This window comes from Zingiber officinale, chromosome 9B, assembly GCF_018446385.1.
Source record: "Zingiber officinale cultivar Zhangliang chromosome 9B, Zo_v1.1, whole genome shotgun sequence".
Classification (NCBI taxonomy): domain Eukaryota; kingdom Viridiplantae; phylum Streptophyta; class Magnoliopsida; order Zingiberales; family Zingiberaceae; genus Zingiber; species Zingiber officinale.
In genome coordinates, this window is record NC_056003.1 from 9,624,735 (window position 1) to 9,647,526 (window position 22,792).

At 39.0% G+C, this 22,792-nt stretch overlaps 3 protein-coding genes across 3 annotated transcripts; 2 read left to right on the plus strand and 1 right to left on the minus strand.

The window, feature by feature from the left end:
- Nucleotides 1-1,066: 1,066 nt before the first annotated feature.
- LOC122024456 (high-affinity nitrate transporter-activating protein 2.1-like) lies at nucleotides 1,067-1,955 on the plus strand. Its single transcript, XM_042583089.1, has 2 exons — nucleotides 1,067-1,238; nucleotides 1,307-1,955. Exons 1-2 carry the CDS (start codon nucleotides 1,106-1,108, stop codon nucleotides 1,777-1,779), a joined length of 606 nt encoding a protein of 201 aa, XP_042439023.1. The 5' UTR covers nucleotides 1,067-1,105; the 3' UTR covers nucleotides 1,780-1,955.
- Nucleotides 1,956-2,626: 671 nt separating this feature from the next.
- On the plus strand, nucleotides 2,627-13,350 carry LOC122023661. The gene is made up of 6 exons (XM_042581910.1): nucleotides 2,627-3,077; nucleotides 3,438-3,767; nucleotides 3,874-3,979; nucleotides 4,272-4,392; nucleotides 4,490-5,221; nucleotides 11,257-13,350. The coding sequence occupies exons 2-6, from the start codon at nucleotides 3,569-3,571 to the stop codon at nucleotides 13,285-13,287; spliced, it is 3,189 nt and encodes a 1,062-aa protein (XP_042437844.1). The 5' UTR covers nucleotides 2,627-3,077; nucleotides 3,438-3,568; the 3' UTR covers nucleotides 13,288-13,350.
- Nucleotides 13,351-16,163: 2,813 nt separating this feature from the next.
- LOC122022704 (protein-tyrosine-phosphatase MKP1-like) lies at nucleotides 16,164-22,202 on the minus strand. The gene has a single exon (XM_042580773.1). It carries the CDS (start codon nucleotides 22,020-22,022, stop codon nucleotides 19,968-19,970), a length of 2,055 nt encoding a protein of 684 aa, XP_042436707.1. The 5' UTR covers nucleotides 22,023-22,202; the 3' UTR covers nucleotides 16,164-19,967.
- Nucleotides 22,203-22,792: the final 590 nt, after the last annotated feature.

Here is a 22,792-nt window from a genome sequence, read left to right on the forward strand (position 1 = left end):
CGTATTCGTGGGATTTGGTGTTGTGAGAACTAGGTTTTGATACTTGTGGTGTGGACTTGGTATTTGTGATGTTTTGATAACTTTGCAATTTGTGGGTTTTCTCTTCGTTTTCTTTCCGCTGTGCTTATTTTATTTTTTTTGTCCCGCCGAGTAGGCTGAGTATATTAAACTACGTGGTTGTGTTGTTTCCATTTTCTATGGTATATATATATTCCAGCCGAGTGTGGCTGATGTATATTTTGTATGTAAATGCTTCAGATTGTCACTCATACAGGGGAGATGCTGCCGAAATTTCTTCGGACAAGGACTCCTCTGGGGCGTGACATATTAGGCCAACCAATTATATACTGAAAGATTGTAGCAATAAGTTAGATCTAGCTCATATGCTTGACCAGGGTTAGTCTATACATCCTGGCACTGGGTGGAATGACGAATCTCTTAAGTCTGACCAACTCTAGGGTTGCCTGAACATGTGCTCCGGATAGAAGCTAGGTCTCATAAGTCCAATCAATTTTTTGATCGACCGACTATAAACTGAATGTCTAGATACATGGAGTACTATATCCCTCCAGTCCGATCAACTCTTAAGCCGACCGTCCTCATATCGAAAATCTTAACACTGAATGAGAAGCTAAGCTGATTACAAATGAGGCTTAACTATTATCTCATCTTAATTTTAACTACCATCTTTTCTTAAATTTGACGGTCGCATCACCTTTAAATTTACTCACAGCAGTATAAAAAATGATCATAACTCACAGCAGTAGATTGATATTGTTTAGTTTAAACAACAGCAGAATGAGTTCCACTGGATAACACAAATTGACTCTTAATCCATGTGTGAATGTCACAATGCAAGTAAAAGCAGCCGGTAAGAACACGACAACTACCATTAAACTCGTGCATTGATTTTCCTGCATGCATCTCTATCAGCTGCCAAGTAAGTCAACTTCTGACCTTTCTCAGCTGAACGCAAAAGTCTCCAAGGCCTGAAACAAAGATTCTCTTTCAGTCCCCATTGCCCACTATTCGCTTGGAACTATATTATTTAAGGACACCTCTCTTCCACAATCTTTTTCTCCATGAAGAAGTAGAGTCAATCAAAATGCCTTCTTCCCTCCTGCATCAAATTGCAACTTTTCTTCTCCTCCTCTGTTTTCTGAGGACTTCTTCTGCAGTGCTGTTCTCCTCCCTGCACCAGGCTCTCATAGTCACTGCATCACCAAGACCAGGCCAAGGTTAGTGCTTTCTCCTCGTACAAGTTTGGAACTGTAACTTCATAGAGATTTCTTGGTTGGGCGTGCAGTGTTGTATGCCGGCGTGGATCAGATCAGAGTGAGCTGGGCTCTTAACGGGAGCCTCCCCGCCGGCACCGGCGCGGCCTACGCAAAGGTGAAGATAAGCCTGTGCTACGCGCCGGTGAGCCAGGTCGACCGCAGGTGGCGCAAGACCCGAGACGACCTCAAGAAGGACAAGACGTGTCCGTTCAAGATCACCACCACGCCCTACGCCTCCGTCGGCGGCTCCTACGACTACGCCGTGGAGCGGAGCATCCCCACGGCGACCTACTTCGTGAGGGCCTACGCGCTCGACTCCTCCGACGTCGAGGTCGCCTACGGGCAGACCACCGATGCCAAGAAAACCACCAACCTGTTCCACATCATCGGGATCTCCGGCCGGCACGCGTCGCTGGATATAGCTGCTGCATGCTTCTCGGCCTTCTCCGTTCTCGCGCTTACTTTCTTCCTAGTGGCTGAGAAGAGGAAGGCCAAGCAATGAGAAAGGTCAAAGTTTTCATAAGAGCTTCGTCCTCGATTGAAAAAAGTTAGCCGAGGAAGATGAAGATCGAAGAGCACAGCCGACTTTAGTAGAATCGGAGGCTCAATTCTGTCAATCCCTGTGCAAGAAAAAATTATTATTAAAAATAAAATAATTCAGGAATATGTATTTATCTATTTTTTTTTAATTTGGCGGATATGAATACAATTCGTAAGAAATAATTCACAGGAATAATCAATTCTAGTCCTACTTTATCGACAAATAGTCGACTTGGGTGACAAGCCATTTTTTTCTTCTAAAATTTTAAATATTTTTTTATAATTGTTCTGTTTATTATTATTTTTTAAATACAACTCTTGATCTAATAAGCTCAAGTTAGTTGGGCACGACTCAATTAAACTAATGCATGTGCTAGACGAGCCAGTGTGACGTCGCCAGTTATATCTAACACTATAGATATCACACGTGTACATCGATTTCAATATATCATGATAAATGGATAGACTCATACCTATCCTTAGCCCAACTCATTAATACCTAGAAATGTCGTCAATAACAAAAATAATATTTTTTTTTAAAAAAATTAAAGACTCATACAATTAAATAAAGAAGTAATATTATTAAATTTGACACAAAAATTAAATAACTCAAGTTATAGTACTATCACATGAGTATAATCTAAAAAGTAAGTTAATTGTTTCCAGTGTACAATAATGATAAGTTCATTGTTCCATTGTACAATAATTATAAGTTAATTGTTTTTATGGTACAATAATTATAAGTTAATTGTTTTTTAGGAAGAGCGCCAGTGGCATTCGTGTAATTTTAATACTTGAGAGGGAAAAGAGAGTGGTTGTTCGTATGTGTGTCTGCGAGCAAAGCGTGGTTCAGAGGAAAGCACGGTGGGGGTGGGGTGAAGAAGGCGAAAAGCTAAAACGAAAGATCGGAGAAAGAGAAACCCTAATTTCTCTCCTTTGAATCCACTCTAAATCTCTGCAGTCATCCCCTTACCCGACTCGCCCAACCTTCGAATTGTGAGAAAGCTGGCCCTTGTGCTTCCGCCACGAATCCGCCGCCGGATTCTGGCTTTGGTGGCCCAATGCCGTTCTTTCCTACCAATAATTCGTTCCTTGTGGAGGATAAGGGTCTTGAAGAGGCTGGTTTGGCCGCTTAGGTTGGCAGTTGGTGCAGATGCTCTAAGCGGAGGGCTCGGAGAGAAGCAGATCGGAGGTTTCGGGAGGAAAAGAATGAAAACGGGGGATTCTACTTGTCGGCATCCTGTAGCTTGAATGCGGGAGGTAGGAGTTCATTGATGTTCCTTGTCTCTTCTTTTTGCTTGTTCTGCTGTAGCGTTGAGAGAATTGTCTGTGAAAAAAAAATGAATTTTGATGTAGTAGGTCAGTTCGACGCTTAGTTTTGTACTTCGATGACCTTACCTCATAATTCATGCATTATACGCTCTTTTCTGATGATTCCTTGTTCCTTGCTGATCAGTCTAACAAACATGTGTTTGTTACGATTTGGCATTATGTGTTGAAAGTTTCACGACAGTTAGCAAAAAGGCCGAGGATTCTCTAGATTTGAGTGTTTGCCCGGAAACATTTTTTTTTTTTCCGTTTCTCTATCTTAACGTTATTAATTGCAAGCTCGATCCGCAGGTAGTCACATTAACATTGATCCAATCTGGATGAAGGTCCTAAGCAACTGGTTTTATTGCGCACCTATTGAACATTAATATGTGAGGATCTAGAAGCAATTTTGTCTGCAAGAAGAACTAGAAGATTATAAGATGCCTTCTTCACCTTTGACCAGGCGCTCCCTAGTGACAGAGCTTAAAGCAGAAAGCGCCCACAAACGGGGCCACAGTTTTGAGAGAAAATATTCTCTCAAGGCCAAGGATGATGATCTATTCCTGTTTAACGAGTTGCAGAACCGTGAAAGAGACAACTTCTTGCTGCACTCCTGTGACGACTTTGATGAATCTATATGTAATATCAATATTCTGCTTTTGATTTCCTGATCTATAGACTTTATTCTTTAGATTTCTCATCTGTGTTTAAGTACTGATTTATACAAATTTGTCACTCATCTCAGCAAAATTGAGATATGTTTCGGATTTTAATCTTGGGATCACCATACCAGTTCGAACAGAGAGAAATGGCCTACTTGATGCAGATGGTGAGAAGAATGATTATGACTGGTATGTTCCCTTATGTAAGAGGCTTTGTTCATTGGCTCGATGACAATGTTAATAGTCACTCCACTATGTTGTAAAGAGACACTTAGGTGCTAAGAATCTGGAATAGACTATTGTTATATTTTTCCCGAGCATGAAGCATGTAATGTGAAGTTTCTGTTGGTTCCTTAGCTGTTATGTTTTGAGCTTGCCTTTGTTTGTTATCCAATTATGGTATAAGAAGATAACAGTTTTGTACCTTCTCTTGGAAATTTAGCTATATCAAATCATGACTAATAAATTGCTTTCCATTCAGGTTGTTAACTCCTCCTGATACTCCTCTATTTCCTTCGCTGGATGATGATGTGTCACAATCTCCAAATTCTTCTAGAGGCAGGACAAGAAGTCAACCTATTCCAATCTCGAATATATCAATGGTATGAATTCCCTTTTCTGACAACATTTCATGTATGGGAAGTTTCATTTTATCCCCCTTTCTTTCAAGTATATTTTTTTTGATTATTCTTCTTACAGTCTGCAAGGCCTAAAAGAAGCAGTGAGAGTCCACATAGATTAAGTTCATCTCCTAGCTCTAACTATAGTGTCTCCCGTCCAAGAAGTAGGCCATCCTCAGTTCCTCACTCAAGCCCACCTCCAATTCTTCGATCTGCAACACACTTGCGGAGGCCTTCCACACCTCCAACCAAATCATTGCCATCAGCTCAAATGTCTTCGACTCCACCATCACGGAGGATAAGCACTGGTTCCAGTATGCAGAAATTCACTGGTAAAGGGGGCATGTCACCTGTAAAGGCAAATCGTGGGAATTCTGCCTCACCAAAACTGCGAGGATGGCCATCAAATCTTCCTGGTTTCTCCACTGATGTGCCACCTAACCTTCGAACTTCCCTAACAGACCAGTCAGCAACACGTGTCCGTGGTTCATCACCGATATCTGGTAATGGAAGGGGGTCTATGTCGAAATATGGAAGGCAGTCAATGTCACCATCTTCTTCTAGAAGTACAATATCACCACGTAACAGTGAAGGTGACAAATTTAGCTATATTAGCAAGCCATCTGCATCATCTTCCCAGGAAGATGATGCTCAATCACATGCTTCTGCAGGAGTTTTGGTTAATACAGCTACAAGGAAATATCAAAATTTTGCACACAACAGAGCTCTGGGATTTTCCAAGAAACCTTCAGGATCTCTCTCTGCAAGTTTTGCTCCAAAAAGATCCTTTGATTTTGCTTGTAGGCAAACGGTAAAGTGCTGTACATTGCTTTATTACTGCTACAATCTTTTGTTTAGGAGCATGTATACTCTTGAACACTCTTCAACCCTTGGCCCTCTGAAAATACTGGAAATTTGTTTGAGTTGGATTTTTGTTAAAAATGACTTTTTTGCGCTTCAACCATTCCTATACTAGTGCTGATTTTGTGAAATTACTCATTGTTAGTAAATTCTTTATTCATTTCTCTCTAAAAACAAACTGAACTACTTTTGTTTGTCATGCTACCAAAATTTTGAGGTTGGTGGAATTGGTAAATCTAATACTTGAAAAGAATGGAGATTGTTGCATAGGAGCAATCCGGTGCACGAAGCTCCTGCCATGTGGGATCCCGGGGAAGGATTCATTGTACGCAGCCTTACCCTGCTTTTTGCAAGAGGTTGTTTTCAGGATTCGAACCCGTGACCTTTTGGTCACATGATAACAACTTTACTGTTGCGCCAAGGCTCCCCTTCAAATTGTTGCATAGGAACTGAATAATAATCCTTTGGGTACATGAGGAACATGCATTTTTGTTATGCATGGTTATCAACTATCTTTATTCTTTATCATTTAGAAACTGACACTTGTAATTTGTTCATATGGAGCCATAAGTGTGAACTGATTGTCTACCTGTGTGTTTTTTAGCTTCAAAGTCAAGTGTAGTTTTCTACTAATTGCATATCTGTTAACTGCCTTTGTCTCATGAATTCTTGTTTTGTATATATTTTTTGCATACTTATATTATTATATTTGGAAAACTGTTGTTGTATTGCAAAGCTTTACAGAGACAATAATTGTGAGTATGAAATCGGAGTCAGTCATCATGATATATGAAGTACTTTTACAGAATGTTTCTCATTAGATACGACTATGTTCGTTGGTGATAGGACTTAGAAGTTACTTTTATGAGTTATTGGTGTTATAATAGTATATATGGGTATAATTCCACATGAGATATTTTACTAATGTGGTATTGTATTGAGTCCTTTATACAATATCTTTGTCTCAACTGTTGGAATATATATACATACATATAATTTACACATTGTGGCATACATACAGGAATATTTCATCATGTGTTCATCATCCTTGTGTGCTTCTTTTCTTTTATTTGCACTACCTTTGTGGTATTTCAGATTTTCTACCCCTTAAACCTTTTTTAATAAAAAAAGAATATGGTTTTGACTATGTTAGAATGATTTGATGCCTAAATGTTAGTTATATTACTAGCTAAATCAATTCACATTTTCTCTAAATTGCATAACAAGGGTTCCCTCCTTTTGTACTTTCTTTTTTTCCCTACTTTAATATTCTAAAGTTTCCGCGATACTGATTTCGATATAGTACCAACATTTTGATGTGTGGTGCCACTAGTGAGTTAGAGGTAGGACAAAGAAAATGAAGAAAAAGAAAAAAAAAGACAATTATATACTTAAGTTCAAACTTTGTTTTCCATCTGCCGTGGTACTATCTTGACATTATCTTGTATGACAACACACTAAAAAAAAAAACAACATTATCTCAATACATCTTGACCCGTGTTGTAATATATCAAGGGGTGTTGAGTGTTGGCATCATATAATATTTATCAACATCATTGGGACGACGACTTAGGAGACCTTGTATGTACTGAGTAGTATCAAATTTGATAATTTATTGGAATGATACATTTTGATTGTTTTGCCTACATGGTATGAGATTTTAAATCATGCTTTAATGCACTTCAAAGTTAACTTTATCAGCTATGCTGGCATGTAGCTTGCACCAATGCGCTTAGCTAGTTAAACATATTATGATAAAATAAAAATATAATTATTAAAGTCTAAGTACATGAATACACTGTGAGAGCTTCAAGCTATTGAAATATCAATAGAAAATTGCAGGACTTGGAAGCATCCTTGTGATGGAAGAGGTGGCAAGCATAAGTATTCTCCAGAAGTTTGAGTATGCATGTTCTCATAATTTATCATGGTTAAACTTGAAAGCTTTGGTGAATTTGATAGCCAAGGCTTCTTGCAGTCCATGAGAAATTGTGGAGAAATAAAATTCTTTAGCATTTAGTTATCCAATTTGATAAGTGATATGCTATACATGGAGATAAAGCTCTATTTTTCTACAAATGGTGATATCATAATCATGGAAGGAACATAAGTGGAATGAAAATGAATCGGAATGAATTGGGAATCAGAGTGAATCAATCAGGTAGAGCCTTAGGGGATGCCATGATATCACAACATCCAATACAACCAAGGATAACATATTAGTGTACCCTCAGCAATAGGGGATGCCATGATATCACAACATCCAATACAACCAAGGATAACATATTAGTGTACCCTCAGCAACATTTTTCGACTACCAAAGTCATGGTCATGGTGTCACAACAATGGGAGTAAGTGGGCTGCCTCTGTTGGTGGGTGGAGCAAGAAGCAAACAACTGACCTAGGCTGATGACTTCATATACTGAGGCCTAGCACCTATTTTGCCAAGGTGATGGAGGGGCAATTGTGGTGCAAGGTGTTGGTCCGCGTTGGCCGGCTAGAAGAGGGGTTGAATAGCCTTAAAAAAACACAAACACAAAACACCCTTCTTGAACTTATAACTTAAACACTTGCATATAATTAAATAAAGAAAGCAATAAACTACAAGAAGAGGCTCACAGACTTGACTTGGTTACAACCGGGGAGGTTGTTAATCCAAGGAATAAATCGCACACTAAAAGATCTCCTTCAGGCAGAGAAGCCTCTTACAGCAGTGAAAACGCAAAAAGAAAGAAGCTAAACTAACAAGGAAGTACACAAGTGTTGAATGCAAGAATTGCTTGTTGTTAGCTTCTTGGACCAAGGCTATATTTATAGCCTTGGTCGGGGGGTCTGGAAGCGTTCTAGGTGTCTAGAAGGGGATAAAACTTTATCCCTTTCGCATATATCGTGTTTGATTGCGATCTGGATAAAATCCAGGTCCGGGCCCTCTGCTCCGGTTCAGCTCGCCTCAGTCCGGGTCTTCCGCTCCGGCTCCGCTTGCTTGGGTGATCTCGACCATCCGGAATAGGGCTCACTCGAACCCAACTTCCGGTCTTCTCGAGCAACCTTCTGTTCCGACTTCTCGTCCCTCGGAAACGCCGCGCCCTCCTTCTCGTCCACCAGCGTACTCTTCCGCAGCACTTCGTCCCTCGGACGCACCGAGCCCGTCGGCTCTCTCCCGTGCCGTCCTTCTCGCTAGCTGCGTCTTTTGCTCGACCCTCTGTGCTCCTAAGCTCCTGCACACTTAGACACAAAGTTAAAACACTACAGGACTTAACTTAACTTGTTGATCACATCAAAATAACCTTGGGATTCCAACACAAGGGAGATATCCATTGATGATCCTCCAACAGAGTGAGAGGCAACTGAGCAACTTAGGGATGTTGACTATCCACCAAGGCTTGGTGTCAGCACAACTTTCTGGGAAGAGTGCTCGGGTTTGAAAGGCCGAGAAGTGCTGAAGACATGCACATTTTTGCATATCTTCTATGCAGATAATGGCTGGGCAGCTATAAAGGCTGTTCCCTTATCAGACTATTGTATATGGGACGGACACACAATTACAGACCACTAAAGCTACTCAATCAGATCCCTGGTCTGCATTGGTACAATGTTCAGGATGTTAGGACATAGATTGGGTACACCCATACATGATTGTGCACTTTTTTTGGATCATAATTTATTTACCTTATCCAATAAAAAAGATAACATATGATTAAATACCATAAAACTTGTCAAATTACCATCCAAAGCTAGATTAGATGACTTGCCTAGCCCCAAGGATGACCTTCATAATCTTCAGGAGGAGGGGATATTTGCAAATGGTCACAAATAAAAAAGATTTTAGGTTATCACCTAGTGTCATATCCAAAGGTTTACATTACCTATGGATGATTGCATTTTCAATGGGATGTCTAAGTGATTGACAGTATGATAGTATAACACACAACTCTTCAATTTGAGAGAAGCAATTTAGGCGTGGTAACCAAGGTGGAGGTGTTTACATAGGATAGTGCCTGCAATGTTGGTGAGTTACAAAAGTGTGTACGGATGTTGAATCATGGAACTCCATGAACAACCACTTATTAACAATGGAGAGCAGGAAGGTGGAGATTGTACAATAGTCGGTGGTGTCATTAGAGCGCAATCATAAGATGGCATGGATAATAGAGAGGCAAAGGGGTAAGAGGGAGGCTAGTGATTAGATGGAGGGAGGCCACAATCTCTATGTGCTCCCTCAAATTGATAGCTATGGAGGAGGATCAAGAAGATTTATTGATAACGTGTTAGAATTTATCAAAAAAATATTCTCTATTATTCAATGAGGATACATTGCCTTGCATAGAGCTCAATGGAGCAATGACATTCATGTAGTTGACTTGAATGAGGCCTTGATAGAGGCATTACTGAGAGAGGTGGTGTTTGGCACAAGATAAATATGGTGATATTGGAACTTCTCAGGTATTATCGGCTTTAGCAAAATTGCTAAGGAAATAGTGAGTCTCCTGTTGGAGTATCTGTTGTAGTTTTAAGAGAGGACTCATTCTCATTCAAAGTTTAATTGGAGAAGGAAATAATAGTATTGAATCAATAAGAGATACTATAGTTTGCCTTATAAAGTTTAACAATACAAGGCAAGAAAACAGCCTAGTTTAGCAAGGCAAGGCAAGAAAACAATCCATGTGGGATTATTATTACGATAACTATAATCTCCTTAAACAAAGCAGGAAGTTCTGGTTCTTATTTTTGATTGTTTGAGAATTTCAGAAATAGGTTGATAACTTTGTATGTCTTCTGCGCTTGTTGGCCTTACATAGACAAGTGATGTTCTACTATTTAATAAATCATATGATTCATGGTTCATATCATTTGATGGATTCTGATTCATATATAAAACGATACATTTTCTATATATGAACCAAAATATAAAAGAACAATGATGCTTTGGTTTAGATTAATATGATTTGATAAAATCTTATTTTATTCGATTCTTAAAATGAGAAATAAATCCATTAAACATTAAATTTGTCCAATTAAAAGGAACTCATTAAGGCATTAAATTAAACCCCATATATTACAAATCGAACTATATTCATTATAAAATAAGAAAAAAAAAGATGCATCTTATGTTACATCATAAAGGTATAAAAGTAAATCTCAATGTCAATGATAATATAAAAGAAGAAAAATTTTATCACCTGAAGCTATAGTTGACGATAACCAAGGTGGACTCATTATCATTAAGTCCATATTTGTGAATGCACAGGAAGACAATGAAGGCAAAATCAATGGTGATTTAAAAGCTGTATCATGTCTCTGTCACCCTTTATTTCTCTCATTACATAGCATGGTCATTGTCCGCCTCTCTTTATCTACTGCTGTGTTGACACAATTGAAACTCAAAGATTGACAACAAGGGTAGAGTCAAGGATGATATGTTAAAAGAATTTGACAAAGAAATTTTTGATTGCTCATCTCATTTCGATTCGTAATTGAATAAAATAAACAATTATTTATGAATCAGAGATATGATCCTATGTATTTTTATTCTGAATAAACATCAATTTACTCTATTTATAATGGTTTAATTTACTCCATTTATGAGAGTATGCTATTAAATAGCTTATTATTTAATTTTACATATTTAGAATCTCAAGAATAAAAGTAGAATGATTTTCTAAGATATTTTATAATTTTAAATTGAACCTTAGACTTATGATTTGAAATTCATCAAAGCTATTCATTACTCGAAATTTGATTTGATCAGCCTTGCTACTCTGTCATATGCAGTTATTGCTGTCGTGTTTTTTGGGGGTTAAACATAGTTGTTTCATTTTCTTAGTTCACTGTTTTCTTATGCAGTGTAAATTGATTCTTCATATGGCAGAAAACTTGGTGAATATTCAGCTTATGTTTGGTTCATACTTTCTTTTATGTGTGGAACTATTGCAATTTTTACATTTTTTAACTCACTGAAATCTCTATTTACAAAACTCTGTGTAGGATCACAATAGAACTCCTCAAAATATGTTCAGGCCGTTGTTATCTAGTGTTCCTGCCACCACATTTTACTCTACGAAAACAAGCAGTGTGCATGGGTCTATGCTTTCTAGGAATTCTTCACTCACAACCAGCAGTAATGCAACTTCTGAGCACAGGGCACATTTTCCTCTTGATTTAGAGGATGCTGACCATGATCAAAGTGATCTGGCTGGCAAATGGGATAGGAGAAAGATTACTGGATTCCAAGAGGAAGTGTTTATCTTAGATAAATTAGATGAGGTAAATGAAGATACTTGTCACAACACTTACTCTGGAAAATGCCAAAGTAGTATTGGGATTTTTGACGAGAGTATGCCCAGCAAAGTGGACTCAAAGTTGAACAAATCAATGGCTGATGATGGTGTTGCCGGAAATACTGTTGCTTGTCAAGATGCATCATTTGCTTATGAGATTTTAGATATTTATGCTGGTAAAAAAGTGAGCATTTGCTTGAAATGTGGAAAATATTTTGATTTGATGGATATGGATGTTTGTCAAGAATGTTTAGCATCATGTTGTTTGGTAAATTCCAAAGAATCTGAGACTAATGCTACTTCCCAGGAGATCAATTCTATTGAAAGATTATGCATTTGCTTGAAATGTGGAAAAAGCTTCATGGTCATGGATATGGTTGTGGATGTGTGTCAAGAATGCTATGCAATACACGGGGCGATAGCTTCTGAAGCTTCTGGGACCAGGCAAGTTGCATCCCGGGATGATCCTAATGGCGCACTGTGTCATCAGGTTCAAAGGGAAATGGGTATGCCTGTGCTGCATCACAGTAGACCTCATTCTACTCATGAACAGCATGGACAAATTAGGGAAATACCAGCAACTGATTTCTCCATGGATAGTGGAATAAACCTGATGATTCACAAAGAGAATCTTACTAAACAGGAAGTATTAATCCCAAATGAATCTAATGATCTAGACTCCTATTGTAAAAATGAATCATCACAGTCACTACAAACTCCTTGTCCAAATGACAGGGTTGATAACTCTGAGGGCATGGGTATTGCAATACTTCTAACAGACAGGTCCAGCAGCAGAAAACAGCATCTTGTGCTAGGAAACAACATTTCTCTCACAAATATTCTGTGCACAGAGCCGTCTTATGGAGTTGATGTGAACATCATGAAGCACAACGTTGGGAATGATAATTCTTTTGCTTCTTCCTCTGTTGAACTGGGATCATCTGGACAAAAGGACGCGCTCATTTTGCATCAGTTAAGTAATAGAAAGGATGAGATGGACAATGTGAGGTGTGGCAGTCACATTACTGCACATTCAGATTTGGAAAATTTTCCTGGCACATATAGACCACTTTATACTGAAATTGAAACTGAACAAGTTTCTTCTTGCATTAATTCAGGTCTTGAAAATGATGTGGAAAATAAAAGATTGAATGCTGAAATGTCTGAAAATTCTTCTGGATACTCGTGTTTGAGTGGTTTAAAACATGCATATGCAGATCAAGCTGCCGTATGCACAGATGAATCTTGCTCTGCTAGTTCAACTTTGGCATCTGGTGGCATGTTACTGCAGTTGGGTGAAGAAGATACTCTCGAAATGCATGATACTTCTATTTCAGGTAATCCAGGTAGAAGCTGTATCTCTTGTCAAAACATGGATGAAGTTTGTTTTCATTACAGTGAAGGGGGCAATGAGAAAATTGAGAAACCTACTTCTAACCAAGGTGCACCTTTAATTGAAGACAACTATATGGTAACTGATGTTGAAACAAGTAGCTTGCCTATTGTAACCTTACGTCAGCAAAATGAAATAGTCAGTTATCAGGATGCACAAATCGATTGTACAACTGCTGAAATGATTCTATGCCGGGAGGCTTTCTTAGAAGATTCCATTTCCAAATCTCTGGTCAAGGATGTGTTGCCTTCTGAATTGGAATCTAAATTTTCCCAGGATTTTTCCTATGGTATGTGGAAACACCTATTAAATAATTATTATTTGTCATTTAATGACCATGATTAGCTTTTGTTTGACATTTTCAAACCTTATATTCATTGAGGCTTCTAATGATATTTGCTTTTTCTCAGCCGTAAACATGGTTTTTCTGTTATGCACATTCACTCTGTGTTTGATGACTACTTTTATCTGCAAAAACCTTTTTGTCATATTGCACTTAATGTAGATGCTGCAATTTTTGTTTATCAGGATCCTTCAACAAATCACGAGAGTTTTGTTTGTTATAGCAGATTATACATGTCACAAGCAAGTAAGCATGTAAGAAATCTGTAAATCATCACAGCAAATCTTGGGTGGGTAAAAGGCAAGTAAGCTTGTAATAAATCCCTTTCAGAAAAAGTACTCTTGCGTTCCTTCTTCATAACTAATTACATGGACGAGATCCATCCACTGCCAGGTTAATATATCAACCATAAATTGATGATAAAGCAAGAAGAATATATAGAGTTAAAAACCAAGGGTTCAATAAGACTTGAGAGAATATATTAGGATGTTTAAATGATATTATTCAGTGTAAGGTTCATCAAAATGACAATTAACAAGGAAAAGGAGGAAAGTCTTTTGTACAACTTGTCAAGAGCTCTGACACATGTTATGGCACAAGTTTTTCAGAAGGATGAGTTCACCAATAAATAAAACATAAACCTTCACTCTTTCAGAGATGGTTTAACCTTGGGAATCACAACGGAAATCTTGTCACCCAAATTCCCTATAAACGAAAAAACAAGGGCAAATTTTGCAAACACCATTGAGCCTATCTAGTTATAGAAACTGAAATTGTTTAAAGAGTCAGAATTGTAGTCGATTACGTTAAAAATTTACAAAGGCATGAAGGTGAAGGACCAAGGAACATCACAATAAATCAAGGAACCTGAGAAAGAAATGAAGGGTAAATCAAAATATCTTTGCCTCTGTTTCAGCCAACAACAATATTTTGCATCAATATAAAACACTCAGATTGTCTAAATAAACAATTATTATGCCAAACTTGGACTCACCTCGTGTGTGTGCGCGCGTGCGCGCCTATATATATATGAATTTTGTTACTCTACTTATCTTATGGCGCTCACCATGTGTGCATCATGTATTTTTTTTTCCTTTATTTTTTTAGAGCTTAGGGTTTAGAATTTATAATTTAGGGTTTAGATTATAGTATTTAAGCTTTTTTTTTAAAAAAACAATTACACATGGTGCTCACAAGGTAACTAGGGTAACAACCCTTATATATATATATATATATATATACAGACACACTATTGATCTACCATTTGAGCTCCATTCTGACTTTAGAACCAATTTATATGATTTGGAACACTATGCACCTGCAATGGCACAATTCAGTCCTATACTAGTTTGCAACCAATAAATATGATTGTGAAAACCATTTGAAAGGCACGGGAACATACTTATCATCTTTTTGAAAATTTTCTAACCAAAGAAAGGTTGAATCTGCTAGATTGTTTAAAATGACCCCACAATCATCAGTTACCTTTAGCAATTATGTAGGATTGAAAGCGCTAGAGGGAGGGGGTTGAATAGCGCTCATGACTTTTTCACTTTTTTTTCGTAAAGTGTTCGAGAAAGCAGAGCGGAAAGAGAATTAAGAGAACAAATAAAGCAATACTAACACTTTGTTTTCTACTTGGTTCGAAACCTTTGACGACTTCTACTCCAAGGCCCACATTGGTTGAGTGCTTTCGTTGGACAATCCACTAAAACTTCGAATGATTACAAATGTATGGAATTGAAAGTACAATAAACAAAATGATTATACCAATAACTTGGAGTGGTATCTTAGGCATTGTTGTTGGAGCAGCATTTGAGCGGGAGCTTTTCGAAGCAATGCGCAAGAACAGAAGTTGTAGAAGGTGTTGTGAGTATTGTTCAGCATTGTACTTATATAGGTGAACTGAGGCGCCTCCAAGCAATTGGAGGCATCTCCAACTCAATCAAGATCAGCGTCAAAAAGCCTGGTTCTTATTGACCGGAGGCACCTCCATCCAAATGGAGACGCCACGAGTCCTCCATGCGGCAAGCGTTGAAGCAAAGTCTATCCTTGAATCTAATTTGCACGGAGGCGCATCCTCGAACTGAGGCGCCTTTGCGCCTTCTGCATTGAAGCGTCTCCATCGCACAGGAGGTGCCTCTGCGCCTCAAACGCAGAGGGCTTCGGCCAGCCTCTTCAATTTTGCTTTTGCAACCAATGTTAGTCTAACACAAATAATATTTCCAGCACCAAAGAGTTAGCAGAGTCAAAATAAAGATAATTTGAAAGTCTAGAGATTGTCTAGATCTGACTTTTGAATTTCCTTGAAATCTTATGCCTACTGTTCCTTCTACGGGGAATGCACCCTCACCTAGTCCACTCATGAGAGTTTACCTGGTGCCAAATTGGTCCTCTCAACCATTTGGAATTTTGCTCAGCATCCGGGAGACTTTAGGATTTTCCACCTGATGTCCTCGACCTGCTAAGACTTTTGTCCAATCTCTCGGACTTCCTTGCTTAACCGCAACTAGGACTTTCCACCTGCTTAATATTCACTAGGACTTTTACCTTGTCTAAGATCACTTAGGACTTTTCTGCACATTTGTTCAACCTCATCAATATAACAATAAGAGTTAACTTTGAACTCTTTGCCAATATCAAAACTCAGGTTCAATCATCTAGTGCTCCTTGCACCAACAAATTATTATCTATCCTTTTATTTCTCTAGAAGTTTGAAAATTTACTTAGATGCCAAGAATGGCGGCATATTTAGATAAACACTTGGAAGTATTCACACGGTGCCAAAAAGAACAACTAAAAGCGAGCATAATAATGTGGAGAATAAAAATGAGATTGAAACTTTTGAACCATGATGTTTAATTTTTCAAAACTTTGAATTTGTTTATTTATAAGTAGTCAAAACAAAATAGGATTCTTGTTTTTAGTTGGCACCAGGTATCCCGCCTACGTTGACTAATTTTGGGGTGACAGACCGGCTCCACAGAAGTTTCCCACCAGCCACCATGATAAATCGGAAAGCGCTTGCAGCGGACGACCAAGCAAACCAGCGTTCTTAGGTCAACCGTCCATTAAGAGAAATTCATATGCTAGAATAAGTTATTTTAGGAATTGATTATTATAAAGTACTTAGTGATGATATAATATATCCTCTTATATTCATGTAGTTGAATTATCTCATAAAAATTACTCCAAGGGCCTTCTTATTAATTTATTTAGTCATATTTTGAGAAAAAATAGTTCTAATGTATATTTACTTATCTTACAAACTATTTTAACCATTAGTTCAAATTTGTAATTAAAATTTATACTAATTGGAGATGTTTGACCATCTGTTCTTGCATGTTAACTTTGTTACAAGAGAGCCACATGGAGCATTTTTACATCATAATAAGTTGCATTGCTTCCTGATTAGAAGGGACAACCAACGAAAAAACATTGCAAAAATTGTATTCCTCGAAGATTAAGACCGAAATGGTGTTAATATTACTCCTTAGCTATTGGAAAGGACATCCAAATTCAGATATTGACAAGTTGACTAGAGTCAAGTTCTCCTTGGTGAGAGAGAATTGAGCACTTTAAAATATATATATATATATAAATTTGGATGTGTTGTTTTATAAATTGATTATTTGTTTATGAAGTGATATGATAGGTTGATTTATCATTAAAAATGAGCCATAATTGGACCTTTAAAAGAGACTCTAACCCCCCTCGTTGCATTTTCTTTCAACTTAAAATTTTGAATTTCTACAATCATTTTTTCTTGCAAGACACTAAAGCATATATGTCTATGAAATTTGCCAACTAAAGCACTTGGATTTATCGACTTCTTGCTTGTGATGCATAACATGGCACTAAATCTATTTCCACAAATATATACGTCACTTTTAATGCTAGTAGACTATATGATGTTAACTTCATGAATAAAATAATATGATGACAAACATAGTAAAATCTTCAACAACTACAAATACATCTCTTACATGGAGCCAAGTTCCTATTTAAGCTAGTCTAAATAAATTCTACTAATCCACTTAGGAAATGGCCAAGTTATTTAAATCCTTTTAATTATATTTAGTAACTATATCAAATAGTATCCCTCACTCCTTCAACTCTAATTGTTTAACTTCCCAACTATAGACTAATATATGGTCATTTAGGAGGATAAATTCTGATTCCACAGGAAGGGAGAATATGGATGCCCCTTTCGGTCTCAGCATACTTACTCTTACAGACCCATCATAAGGAGTAGTGGTGAATTGGCAACGAGAATAGGAATTAGATCCACTAACTCCATTATTGCTCTTTCTCTCTCTTTATTTCTTGTATGAAATTTTACTAGAGATTGGTTGTAAAAGAAAAAATTTCTTCGTTCACATAGGAAGTTTCTTGAAGAGTCCCTACTACTGAGTCTCATAGCATGATCGAGACTATAAATGATGTTTTTCTAAAAGAAAAAAAGTCATGCACATTTCTAAGACTTATCTATGCAATCAAGTAATATGGAATAATGGAAATGACATCTTAGAGGAGTAACTGGTATCCTGAGTCTCATTTTTTTTTTTTTATAGAAACACTAACATATTATGAATTGAAAGGAGTTAACAAATTATTTTACATAAAGGATTTAGGCTAATTTGGCTTTCACCCAAATATAAGTGCAATGGCAGAAAGAGTCACCTAATAGGCAAAAGGGCCATAATGTCCTTTGCCACCATGGCCCAATATGGTGCTCATCACTGAGGATATGGACCTTCTAGAGTTGAGGAAGTCGAGGGCAACAATGAACTCCATGGCCATAAATGATGGTGTGGAGGTGGAGGATGTTGGTGATAATATGAATGTTGTGATTGCAAAAGGTTGTAAGGAGGTCAAATGGTTTCCAAGAAGTGACAAAAGGAGACAAATTTGGAAGAGAAGGTGATGGATCATCAACAGAGTATTTTTTTTCATTTCATCACCAAGTAATCAATCTCATGGCTTCTTCCTATCCCCTTATCCCTCCTTTCCACCTCCTCTCTCCTTCCTTTCTAAGTAATCTAAAGGACAAATTTTGACTTTCTATTACGTATTCGAACAAGGAACTCAATAGAATTCTTCTCAAGTGGTCAAAGGACATTTTCCCTTAGCCTTTGATTGCAATGGCTCTTTCCAAATATACAGAGTAATACAGTATGATAAAAAATATAGTGGTGTGAGGTTTAGAAGATTTTTTTCAAATGAGAATTGGGTATGTACTCAAAAGATAATTGATCAATTGACGTTAACGAATTAATAATATAATTCCATGGTGAATTTACATTAAGTGGATTTTTTTTCCATGTTCAAATTCTTGGTAATTATTAGAAATCGAAAATAGCCCATGAAGCTTATTTATCTAAACTATTTTCGACGAATTTTCTTTCGAAGTAATTAAATGATTCATGGTCGTATGTGAATAGAATTTGTTTATTTTTCCACGATATGTGCCATTCAAAAGAGGATAATATGCTTTTGGCAAGTATTCTTGTTTATTCTCATCATTGCATAATCTGGTCTTTTTTCTAGTATATCTAGAGTAAGAGATACTTTTTCTTTTTCTATAATTTTTATTCTACTTATTAATTCATTACTCAAGTTGTACTTTTTTTGCTCAGTCACCTCATCAGAATTTCCATGGATTACACAAAGTAACCATGACATGCTACTTATTTAACAAGCCATACTCAACTGAGGAATAGGATGATTGATCCAAAGTCAGACATGATAGAGGAATTGATGTATCCATCAAGTACTACTAAAGCCTTACACTTCGAATATTGGTAGCAGAAAACAATAGCAACTATAAACCTTTAATGTGTCTAAGTGATCCCTATGAAAAACTCACAATATAATAAAACTGGATAAAGCTCTGGGCTATCATAGGGCATCAGTGCAACTTCAACCACAGGAAAAGACAACAATGTGTACAATGACAACGATAAACCACTAAGTGGCCTAGAAACTTTTATGAAACTCTATGATATGTATAATCCCATAATTCAACATTAGTATTTTTTTTACTCCTTTACAAACCCAAATCTGACAAAAAAAATATATTTGAGCACAAATCAGAAGTAGGATGGACATGAAACGCAGAAATTTCACAACGAAGATTAAATGATGATTGGATATGAAGTATAAAAAGTCGTGCTTTGAGGAAATGGCAAAATGTTCCTTGTTATTTTAGCTTAGCCAGTTTTCATCTATTTAAGTTAATAAATGGTACCCAGCCCATATATAAGTGTGAACAAACTTTAAGGTGCAGAAAACTAGCTCAAGACTGAGAAAAATCTTGACATATTACATACTTTTCGTTGACTATTAAAAGGAAATAAGAAATACTATAGTTTATTCAATCATACACCATTGTCTTGCTAAAAAAAGGTCTTCTCTTGGTCGAGTATAAATAGAATTATAGAAATAGTTTATGCTTAGAAATAGATTTTCAAACAGAGATCTTTCTTAATTAAAAACAAAAGGATATAAAGTGTATAAACACTGCTAAAGCATTAGATGATGTTTCAGTCAAATTCATCTCAAGAGTTTAAAAGATCATTATAAATTCATTGAAGATATATATATTTCCTAAATAGAGAACTGAGAATGATTTCTGGTAAGTATACAATTCCGATTTAGCATATAGGTCCAAGAAGCTAATTTAGTATGGCAAAAGAAAAATATAACATACCTGTATAGTAGTATCCAATGGAATACCCATGAGCTCGATAAACTTGGTGCCAATTCTATCAACGTGTGCAGTCTCTTTTTCTTCCTCCTCTCCTAGAATGTTATGCCTACTATTTCTTCCTAGCCAAACATACATTTTTATCATTGGCTTCCTAGAACCTGCTTTCGATTCTGATGTTAGCAATAAGAACACTGAGTCAGAGTTAAGAACTCCATGATGCGCATCCTCCACTTTATCCATATCAGGCCACCTGAAAAGAACTGGATGAATTAATTCAGTATCCTCATCAGCACCAGAAGGTGCATCCTCGGCAGAGACATCTTTGTCTGAAGCATCCAAAGAGAGTTGTCCTATATCTAATGCTTCTTGGTCTTCTTCCACTTCTGAAATAAATGGAGGAGATGGGCACCAATCCATTACTAATTCTGTTGAAGAAAGCCTCCCCGAGGCATCAGCAGATGATGGTAACAGAACCAGAGGAGCATTATCTCGTCTACGTTCAACTAAAGTTCTTGAGCCCATCCACTTTACATTCCCAGTAACAGATGATTGCAAATCCGAGTTCAGTTCAGTTTGGCGCGTCCTATATAATTCTGAGCTTGGTGGTGACAAATTATACCAATCAGAAGAAGAGAAGGAATTTGGCGAGAAGGTAGAAATAACTGAAGCAGTGTCGGCAGTAGACGATGATGGCGTGGCGCTTGACTCCATAGAGAAAGATCCTGGAGATCGAATTGTATCGCTTACCCGCAGGCCCTCGTCGTCAAAAACCCTGCTCTCTAACACAGCTTTCGTTAGTTCCTTCAAACCCTTGATTGCGAATTCGCGTCTTAAACGGGTCCAACCACTCTCCTTCGCCGGTGACTTCGCCGGAAGTGGCGGTGTCCCTCGAGCTCTAGGGATGGCCCTGCGGAAGATGTCGTAGTCGAGATCATAGAGCTCTACTCTCCGCTTACCTACGAACTCATCAGTGTTAGGAGGCGAAGGGTCGTTGTTTAAGGAGGCCCAGAAGGCTGCAGATTCGGAACCCTCGTGCACTGTGATAATTGGACCGTCAGCACGCTCATAGCGGACGAGCTGGAGAGCAGAGGTAGCCGCGGCGGCGGTCATGGAGGGTTCGCAACCTTGACCAAGCCAGACGTAGATGGCGGCAGGCGTGTGAATGATGAATACGCCTCGGGAATCAAGAATGTTTGCACCGGTGGCGGAGAGGTCGACCGATTTGGGGACGAGGTAGAGGGGGTCGCAGGGGGATTGCGGAGCCATGCGGTATGCACGGATTGCAGAGGAGACAGATGTCGGCGGAAGGGTAAGGAAGCGGCGTTGGCAGTGGAGGAGCTGAGCGGCGAAGCCGAGGTTTGGGTCTGCGGACGGACGCGCTACGCGAACGGCGCGGAGCGCGCGGTCAAAGGTCAATGCGCGGCGCCACATCAGGTACGCGACGACAAGGGCGGCAGATCTGGATGCTCCGCGGCGGCAGTGGACAAGCGCGCGGCCCCGGGGAGCAGCGCGCGCCCGCTCGAGGAAGTCGAACGCGTCGTACAGCACAGGGGCGAGATCCTCGGCGGGGGAGTCGCGGAGCCACAGAGTGCTATACTCGAGCTCTCCGCGGAAGTGGTCGGGACAAGCGGCGCCGGCGCAGTTGAGCACGTGAGTGATGCCGTGGCGGCGGAGGGTCGCGCGGTCGCGGGCGGCCGCGTCGCCCCCGAGGAAGACGTGGTCGTCGACGCGGGAGATGTCTGGGTCGCCGTCATCTGCAGCCGGGTTGGAGGAGGAAGAGGCGGAGGGGGTAGTGGGCCAGTGGCGGCAGTCATCGGAGGCGGGGCGGGGCCAGGCAGTGAGGGGAGGGGGAAGGGGGAGGGCGAGGCGGCCGGGTTTGGGGGGCCGATTAGGGTTAGCGCTCGGATTCAGATTTGAGTTGTGATTAGGATGCGGTTGAGAGCGGGCGTTCCATGTGGCGGAGCGTAGGAGGGACTTACGCGGAGTGCCAGAGGCAGAGGAGGAAGGAGACTCCGGTTCCTCCATTTCCCTTTTCCTTTCCTTCCTTCCAAATTTGGGAGGAAAACGAAGGAGATCGCTCGGATTAGAGGAGGAAGAAGGCGAAGAGGAAGAAAGAAGGAAGAAGAATTCTTATTCAAGGGAAGAAAAGAGTAAAATTTGGCGGCTGAGACTGAGCTAAGCAGCCGTGTAACACAGGAATAAAAGAAAGGAGAAGAAGGGAAGTAGTTGGAATCGGCTGACCGTTTGACCCACCACTGTGGGTCAATTCAATTGTACGTCGGCAATGACAGCCCTGTTTTGTGCAGGCTTGGGCCCGGCCTGGACCGGCTAGGTCCACCACCAAGGCTAGTCCAATAACCCATTCGTTCCTTTCGCAGATGCGCTGTTTCTTTCCAAACACCTTCCATGGATTGTCGCAGTCATCGTAGACTATAATGCATACATACACTTCCAACGCGGCGAAATATTAAGCAATAGGACAATCGAGCCTGTCCTTTGAAAGCCAGGTGATCTGAACGTAAAATAAACAGGAAGATCGAGATGGACCGGTTCTAAACTTCTTAGTTTGTTGAATAACCCTAGTGGGCCCCACACGCTCACGCTGCGGGTAGAAGAGGGGGACGGCGAGCAGGCGTCGGGTTAGTAGTCGTGGATCATTAGGTAACCACAGAACGAGGGCGGGAGGTTGGAAGGATTAGTTCGTGCTTCTGATATTTTTCTCAGGAGGATCGTATTAAAATATTTTTAAATTTAGTTTCGAATTCAAATTTAATTTAAAAATCATTCTGGGGTTG